This window comes from Neofelis nebulosa, chromosome 8 (genome assembly GCF_028018385.1).
Source record: "Neofelis nebulosa isolate mNeoNeb1 chromosome 8, mNeoNeb1.pri, whole genome shotgun sequence".
Lineage (NCBI taxonomy): Eukaryota > Metazoa > Chordata > Mammalia > Carnivora > Felidae > Neofelis > Neofelis nebulosa.
Window position 1 is genome coordinate 48,533,715 of NC_080789.1, and position 9,456 is coordinate 48,543,170.

At 43.1% G+C, this 9,456-nt stretch overlaps 1 protein-coding gene across 8 annotated transcripts in view; it reads left to right on the top strand.

Annotated features, from left to right (window-relative positions):
* The window catches only part of CPM (carboxypeptidase M), an 83,401-nt gene that overhangs the window by 41,972 nt on the left and 31,973 nt on the right, over positions 1-9,456 (top strand). For 3 of the 8 annotated variants that reach the window (XM_058742069.1, XM_058742068.1, XM_058742070.1), the window contains exon 3: positions 8,378-8,475. The exons of 1 other annotated variant lie outside the window; for it this stretch is intronic. In XM_058742069.1, coding sequence (XP_058598052.1) covers positions 8,378-8,475 — 98 coding nt within the window. Of the gene's footprint in view, positions 1-8,377; positions 8,476-9,456 lie in introns of those variants that run through there. 4 more of the 8 variants (XM_058742067.1, XM_058742066.1, XM_058742074.1 and 1 more) reach the window with 2 other exon arrangements.

Sequence of the window (9,456 nt, forward strand, 5' to 3'; positions counted from 1 at the left end):
GAAAACAAAACTCTTCCATGTGAAACCCTTAGAAAACTAACTGAAAGGGAGAATTTTGTTTTGTTAACCTATAATTGAGCAGAATATTTTTCAGTGCCAAAGCAGGTAGTGTCACTTTTGTAAAGTCTATTTATTTATTTTGAGAGAGAATGGGAGCATGAGGAGGGGAGGGGCAGAGACAGAGAATCCCAAGCAGGCTCCATGCTGTCGGTGCAGAGCCTGACGTGGGGCTCAAACCCATGAACGGTGAGATCATGACCTAAGCTGAAATCAGGAGTTGGACAGACACTTAATGGACTGAGCCTCCTAGGTGCTCCTTGTAGTGTCATTTTATAGAACTATTGTAAAGGGGAAATCAGGGTGGATCAAAGTAATCTGGGGAAACTTCTTAGAATTCGGTTTTTGTGGAATGCATAGGATTTGTAAAGGCTGAAAATCCAGGGATGCCTTTTAGGTCAAAGTTGACAGAAGTAAAGATGAGGCTGAGCCTAGGGTAGGGAAAGGAGCCTGATCCCATGAGGAGCATCTGTGAGCAGGTAGTGAGAAATATGAGTGCAGGGTGGGTGATGGAAGACCCTGAAAGCCTGGGGGAGGAATTTGGATCTGATGTGCCAGTATTTACTAAAAAAAAGTCCTGGAGAGGCACCAATGTCTTGTGAAATGCTGCAGTAAGATATTTATTGAACACCTGCTATGCACCAGGCACTGTTCGCTACGAATAGAGCAGTGAACAAAACAGGCAAACCAAACAAAATAGTAAACACACAGGGAGTGCATTTGTATGTTGCATTCTAGTTGAAACAGACATTATGCAAGTAAATGATTCAATTTACAATCTTAAAGAATGAAAAATGCATGAAAAAAGATACACAGGATTGGAGAATGATCAAGCTATCCAGGGCAGTGTGGTAGTATTAGTACATCAGGGGGATGAGATGGGGAGGATGACAAGACACCGGTGAAGACTGATAAAGTGAGGGAGTCCTAGGTAATAGCCAGCATCCACAGGCCCAGCATCCAACAGCAGGATTGGCACACTCAACTGATGAAAACCTCCTGATTCAGGCCTAGTACATCCGTGTACAAGATACTAGGAATACTGGGTCCAAAGAAGGTGGCCATTGGGATCTGCTCATGTATCAGTTGGAAAAGCACTCAGTGGATGTGGTGCCTAGATCCAAAGCATGCAGGTGTGACACCCGTGCAGAAGCCCTAATGACCTCTGAGTCCCACAGCCTCCTCTGGGCCCAGGCTCTCACAACAGGTAGCCCCACTTGGGACCCCACACCAAGATCACTGTACAGTGGGAAACTCTGGTGCAGCAGACGTTGGTGTCCAAAAACTGCCTAGGAGTGCTGGGATGCCTCCTGTGTCCCCTTCATCCCCCTATTAACCTGAGCCACAGGACCCATGGCCCTTAATGGAATTTGGAATTGCCCCATCATTGCTTCCAGGCAGAACATAGCACTTGCTCTTACCACAGTAACACCAGGATCCCTGGGACACCCGATTCCTTTCCAAACCCCTGAGCCCCTTCTCAACAAGTTCCTCTGTTCATAAACAAGATCAGCTTCGTGGGGATCAAGTGGCTGACTTGGGGGGGGTCATCGCATCTGTTCGAGTATGGGTTCTTGGCTTTGCATGTACAGAAACAGACTGGGTGTTCATGGTGGCTGGCCAGAACCCCTCACTTCAGTACAGAAGCCACGGTAAATGCTGGCTGATTTGCCATAAAGGAGGGCGTGTGCATGAATTTTGGGTTCCAGGTATAGAGCAAATGAGTTTTGCCCATGTGTTTATTTCTGTTGCTGTTCCATCCTCCCTACTTTTTAAGCCTTATCTTTGTAGATTAGAAGCCAAACATTTCAGGAAAAGCACCTAACAGCCAGGTCCCCTGAGGTATATCCACCCCAGATTCCACACTTTGGGGCAAAGTCTCTAAGGCTTGCCTATAATCCTTAAATAGCAGTTTGCAAACCAGTTTGGGGTTTGCATACCAAAGGGAGCAAACAGGAGCTTTAACTTCTCAAACCATCTTCATAGTACCCTCAACCTCTGCCTTCTGTTTCCAATTCTCCAGAGGGAGAAGGAAAAAAATCTCAACACCAGAAATGGTGCATATAGAAATCTTGGGACACCAGTTTGCATTTCTTTCGTTTTTCTTTTTGTCATTCTGTCTTTTTTTTGTTGTTTGTTTGTTTGTTTGTTTTAGTTAACATACTGTGCAATATTGGTTTCAGGAATAGAATTCAGTGATTTATCATTTACATACAACACCCAGTGCTCATCCCCCCACACCTCCTTCCATCAACCCTCAGTTTGTTCTCTATCATTGAGTCTCTTGCAGTTTGTAACCCTCTCTCCTCTTCCCCCACTCCCCTTTCCATATGTTCATCTGTTTTGTTTCTTAAGTTCCACATGTTAGTGAAATCATATGGTATTTGGCTCTCTCTCATTGGCTTATTTCACTTAGCATAATACATTCTAGCTCCATCTATGTCATTGCAAATGGTAAGATTTCATTCTTTTTGGTGGCTGAGTAATATTCTATTGTGTATATGTGTGTATGTACATACTCAAATACACTACATCTTCTTTGTCCGTTCATCACTTGGTGGAAATCTGGGCTGTCTCCATAGTTTGGCTATTGCTGATAATGCTGATATAAACATCAGGGTGTATGTACCCCTTCGAATCTGTATTTTTGTATTCTTTGGGTAAATACCTAGTAGTGCAATTGCTGGATAACAGGGTAGTTCTATGTTCATTCTTTTGAGGAATCTCCATATTCTCTGTTTTTGCCTTTGATTTTTCATGTTTTCGGTAGCTAGAGCAGTGCAGAAAAGTGGGAACAAAGCATGTGGATGGACTACCCAGCTCTGTCTCTTGTTACAGCAGTTCTTTTTTTTTTTTTTCTTTTTGAGTTTATTTATTTTGAGAAAGAGAGGGAAGGAGAATCCCAATGAGGCCCCAATATGTCATCAAGGAGCCCAACACAGGACTCAATCTCATGAACCGTGAGGTCATGAGCTGAGCCGAAATCAACAGTTGGACGCTTAATGTACTGAGCCACCCTGGCACCCCGTCACAGAAGTTCTTAAATTTCAGTATGCATGAGAATCCCCTGGCTTCTTACTAAAACACAGACTACTGGTCCTCATTCTCAGCTTCTGATTCAGTATATCTGGGGTGGAGCCCAAGAAAGTGCATATTTAACTAGTTCCCAGGTGACGCTGATGCTGCTGGTCCTGCGGCCACACTCGGAGAACGGCGGCCTTCTGAGGTTACCTAAGATTGTGTCCACTTGGGTAAAAAGCTAATCCTACTAGTAGATACCACTTACAGTTGTCGGGGGTGTTAAGTGAATATGCACAAAATGCTTTGAGTTATGAATACTATGCAAGCATAGCCAGTCTGGAAATTTTTGCCCATGCTTTTTGTCCCTGTTTTATTTGCTCTGGTTTGTATGTGTTTTGTTTTCGTAATGAGTCACTTAGCAGGAACCTCTTTTCCTCTACTTCGAAGTCAGAGGACATGTGAACTTTGGAGGCCAAATGTTCAACTTGATTTAAGTAACGTGCTGTTTTCACCTTGTCCATTATTGAATGCAGGGCTTCGTAGCTGCGTGTCAAGCTGTGTGTGTGTGCGGGTAGTGGGAAGGTGCACAAGTGAAATGGAAGGTTTGGTGTCAGATCTTTGACTCATACTTAGGGAAGGAGGAAGGAATTCATCAGCCTTACAACAGCCTTGCCCACTGAGCTGTTATTCCCACTTCTATATGTGGACGCTCTATCAGGCAAGCTCCCTCAAGCTCTGACTTGGGTTCAGAGGGTAATTGTAGGGATACACAGAGCAATGCAGAGTCTGGGAAACCAGCAGCTGATTCATCCCTCTGGATACCAGAGCTACGTGGATCATACAGTACATACAAACAAGCCTCATGAAAAACCGGAATGTGGCTCATCATTACAGCCACTCTGCTCCAGTGGCCAGGCCACCCAGGCAGAGTCTGCTTCTCTCTGGGCACGTTCCACTGAGAAGCTCTGAGCAGAGTCAGACAGGATAGCCTTCAAATTGGGTGTCTTATCTTGGCTCGGTTGGTCATCCCAGGTGGCAGCCTGGGTCTTGCCCCAGGTGTAAACCATAGCAACACAACATTGAAAGAATTGCCTGGGAACGTTTCCCACGGGGGAGGTTGGCTCTGGCCTATCTAGAACTTTCAGGGAGATTAAGGCAGCCTGGAGTCCTCAGAAGAATACAGATTTTGGAATCAGACCTGGGTTAGAACCCTGCCATTTGAATCAGTTTCCTTAACAGTAAGTTGTAGGTACCACCCACCACATGAAAGTGTTGTGAAGCTCAGGTAACAAAGTGCTTAGGGGGTCTGATGCATAGGAGAAAAAAAATATTTGATTTCATCACCCTATCACTCAAACCCTTATCACTCATGGTGTGCCATTGTCAACTCTTGTAGACTCATATGTTAATTTAAGGCTTTTTTTTTTTTAAGGCTTTATATGCTGTGGAACTATTTCCTTCCATAGTACCTTTTTTTTTTTTTTTTTGGAGAGTGTACCGCATGAGCAAGGTGGGGGGAGGGGCAGAGGGAGTGAGAAAGGGAATCCCAAGTAGGCTCCATGCATAGCTTGGAGCCTGACCACGTAGCTCAATCCCACAACCCTGGGATCCTGACCTGAGCTGAAATCTAGAGTCAGACACTCCACCGACTGAGCCATTCAGGTGCCCCTCCATGGTACTTTTTAAATGAAAATCTGTTTTACATGGTTGTAGTTTACATAATTTTGTATTCTTATTTCTTTCACATGATAAAATAGTTTTGTTATAAATTCTGTATGTAATTTTAGTGGATTTACATAAAAATACTTACTGAAGCGGCTCAGTCAGTTAAGCGTCCGACTTCGGCTCAGGTCATGATCTCGCAGTTTGTGGGTTCAAGCCCCACATCAGGCTTTGTGCTGACAGCTCAGAGCCTGGAGCCTGCTTTGGATTCTGTGTCTCCCTCACTCTCTGCCCCTCCCCTGCTTGTGCTCTGTCTCTGTCTGTCTCTCTCTCTCTCTCTCAAAAATAAATAAACATTAAATTTTTTTTAAAAAACTTAATTTTGAACATCTAACAAGAGTATTGGTTGAATAAATGGTAATGTATTCATATGGTAAGATATTAAGCAGCCATTTAAAAAGGAGTATATGTGTTAACATAGAAGCATGTTCATGATTATATGTAAAATGAAATGGTTTTACCTAAAGATCAGGTGGCTTCCAGATCTATCTGGACATTCACTATCTCAGTCTCAACAAGCTTTCACATTTTAATGGGCCTCAGAATCACCAAGGGAGACTATTAAATGCAGATTTGGGGCTTTGCCCCTAGAGTTTGATTTAGCAGATGGGGCTCAGGGGTTGGCATTTTTACAAGGATCCACGTGATTCTGATGTGGGTATGACACTCCTCCCATCTCTACCTGTTGAAGCTGTACTTAGCTTTCCAAACTTCTCCATCTGCTTTCCCCTGAACACCTGAAGTACTTCTTGGCATTTATTATCTGTTTTCTTGTCTTTGGATCTTTGTGAATCCTTCTAAATTGTAAAACTTTTCCTGATCTTCCGAGCAAACCCAGTGAGACACCTATGTCACACCCCCGGGATTTGTGTCAAGCTCCCAGTTCCTGAATATAATATAGATCATGAAATATTTGAAATCCAAGTTTCGCTTACTCTGTAGTGAGGAGAAAGGCACCAAGCATTTCAGAACTCTTCACATCTGGCATTAGAAAGAATTTGGGGGAATAGGGTAGCCTTTCCAACCTCGATAAGAAAAAAAAAAAATCTTGTTTAAATTACCCTTGTCATGGCAGTCATACTGTGAAAAGTAGTTTGTTCTCTGTGCATTTACTCTGGTCTAAGCCAGAGGTGGCCAGTGCTTGTGGAGAGGGGGTTAAAACCCTTCAAGAAGCTTGTCATTCCAAAAGCATTGCATGAATATCTTCCAGGATCATTGGTTGGTTTTCATTCTCAAACGTGGTGCCACTGAGGTTATTCGAGGTAAATTTCTCATCTTGCAGTTCACTTAGGAGCCATTCATGCTAAAATGGAGATTGAGTTACCCACAAAGTATTTGTTCACTTAGGTTTTTATTGGTTTGATTTCCGTCCTTCCTTAAGCCAATTAGTATTGGCTATCCATGTCAAGTCTGGTTTTGTTGTCTTTCCCTAGCCTTACGTAACAAGCCAGCTGTTGCAAATTGGTTGTGATAGTGTTATCACAATTGGTAAATATTAGGTTGAGATTATTGAATTTTCCCCCTTGCCTAGGAGGGGACCAGGTCATATTCTGTACAAATCTGATTATTCTAGCTTTAAAGGCATTAATAGCCAGGGAAAAGAATTCTCCAGAAGGAACCCTCAAGAACCAGGGTTACTAGCTCACTCAGAAAGTTTTTCCTTACTCACATGAAAATATTAACTTTGTAGAAGTGGAACTCCAGATGCCCTAAGAATTCATACCGGGGAATAGAAGCTTCTGAGGTTAATGAAATGGTTCTGATGAGAAATCACTGGATGGCTTATACTTGCCACACGGCAAACTTGGAATCATTCTTCAAAACCCTGTTCAGAAGTCATCTATAAACCCCTAGATCTGTAAAGTTTTTCATGATCCCCTCCTTGGGGAATCCTTTTATTCTACAGGCACAACGGTACCTACATACACTTCTGTGGCCATATGCATTACAGTCTAGTGTAATGATGTGTTTGCGCATCACTAGTCTCCACTTAGATCAGAAATCCACTGGGTGTCGAGAGAATAACTTACCTGTACAGTCTGTTCATCTGCCTAAATGGCTGGATACGGTACTACTAAATGAATGAATGTATGAATGAATGAGGATTCTGCACTAAACAGGTGGCATCAGTCAGATACATGGCATTTTGTGGGTGTTTTCTGAGAAATCCTGCAGTTACTGAATTTAAAGCATCATTCTGGCATGAAAAATTTCCTTACAAAATTGTTATAATAAATTATGAATGCTGGAAAAGACAGGCTGAGTATCTGTTTCTCCCTGGATTCCTCATGCCAACGGAGTGTTCCTCAGCCTGTGGGACCCCTGATTTAAGGGACTAGATCTGAAATTCCACAGAAACCTTCACATTAGCCCAGGAGCTGCTGTTAAATTCCTTCTCTGGGCTCGTGAATTCTAGAGAAGGCTCAGATATCACGGACATTTGAACTTTGTGTCTATGTGATAGCTTTCGAATACACTCCTCAATTTCTAATTTTAAAGTCTTTGTATTTAAAAGAGCCTGATGACTAAAAGAGATGATTTTAGTCATCTCTTCATCATCTCATCATCAGTTATCATGATGACTGAAAGAGACCTCTTCATTTTACTGATTAGGAAACCAAGCCTCCAGGGAGACGGGCAGTTTTCGTTATTAGAAGGCTCACTGGAATTGAAGTCAAATAGGTCAGGTCTTGGCTCTGGAGCTCAAATCACAGCTTCTCACTGGCTGTGTGATCAGAAGCAGCTTACTTTAATGTTTGGAAGATCCGTTTTCTCACTTGTAAAGTTTGGTTCACGATCCGTCTCAGTGGGTCACGATAAGGGATTACTGAGATAGTGCGTACCGGGGTCCCAGCCGTGATGTCTGCACAGAGCAGATCCTCATTGATTTTTAATCTCTGCCCTTCCTTGCCGGAATCCAGCTCCTCAGGCAGGGTTAGGACTTAGAAGTGAGGCATCATTAGGATACATTGTTCCCAGTTTACTTGGCAAGACTCAAGCACATAAAGGGCACTCCTTGCCAAGGAGCTGTGTTACATCAGGGTTTGAATACAAGATTCAAGATTTCTTACTTTAAAAACAATATCCCCAAAATAAGTAAATAAATACATACGTACATATATACGTACAATCTCCTTTCTGAGTTCCACGTTTTATTGCTTGTTGCTTTTTCCACTTGTACTGAGAATTAAGGCACGCTCCCAATCAACCATTGACTGTAATTTAAGTTTGTATAATTATGAAAATTAGCAAGATCCTTTCTGAAAAGCACTAGGGACTCAGAGCAAAGCGTATAAACGTTTTGGAAAAATACGACCTATGTAACCTAATCAGTTTTCGATTTTTAAAAAATCGTGTTCTAAAACAAGAAGTTAAATATCTGTGCTAAATTGAAGGGATCTGGGCTGGTAGGGAACTAAGCATTTTAAGCACGGAGGTGTCAGTCCTATGTGCTCTGGGCATCACGAGACGTGAGTCAGGTGGGAGAAGCCGCAGTTTGCTGTCTTCTCATTCTCCCAGAGTTCATTTGTCATTTTCAAACACAACTTATTTTTCTACCTTTCTCTTCCCTGTAAAGGCAGAAACCTGTGGGTTCTTGTTGTGGGGCGCTTCCCAAAGGAGCATAGAATTGGGATTCCAGAGTTCAAATACGTGGCCAACATGCATGGAGATGAGGTACGTATGTGGCTCAAATATCTGGAAAGTTGCCAGAGGAGCTTCCCCTCGGGTCTCTTGAGTTCCATGTAAATGCTAAGGAAGCAACATAAATTACACCAACGAGTCTGGAAAGGTCTTCCCACAAGGCCTTCTGAGAGAACATAAGGAACCAGGGTCCGACAGCCACCACCACCAGTGCCCTGGGAGGGTACCTGGAGTCAGCTCTGTGCTGGGACTGGAAGAATAGCAGAGTCCAAGTTCTGCACTGCCAGCTGGGTCCCTGAGACCCTTCGTGGGGTGACTTCTCCCGCCTCCTGACGGGCAGCAAGGTGATGAGCTAAGGAGCTGTATTCTATTTGAACTCAAAACAATCAGAAGACCCCAAATAGCTAATCTAAATTCCTAATATCTATTTTTCTGGAAGCTTTTGTCACCTTCTCTTAATCTTCTACTCAGTGTTTTCAATCCTGAAGTTTAGACCATCAAGCTTAGGGTTCTCTCATTCAACAAATGCTCTTAAATTTTATAATCATGCATTGCTTCTTCTCCGACTTATCAGGGATAAACTCTACTTTTGGTTTTGTTTGATGTCATGTCATTTATTTTGTTTTGCAATTACCCCTACTTGCCAGTCATTCCTGCCAGGCATTTAAGGGTGCTCATCTCCATTTCTTCCCTCCCTCCCTTAGACTATTTTAAGAACATGGCAACTGCAGTGTTTTCTGTTCACCAGGCTCCCACACGCTCGGCCAGTCAAGTGGAGGGGAAAGATAGTTCCCAGTCATCACAGTCAAGAAAATTTACATAGGAATATGGGTAACACCCTATAAAACATAATTTAACTTTAAGGAACGTCAAAGTAAATGCATAGTGCAGTAAGTACAACCTAGTGACTTGTTAAAACGCTTGGGAATTTGCAGTAGTGTGGGCGGCAGGCTCTAATCAGATGCTGGGCTCCCTGTCCTGGCTTAACACCCCCCCCCCCCCCCCCCCCACCGC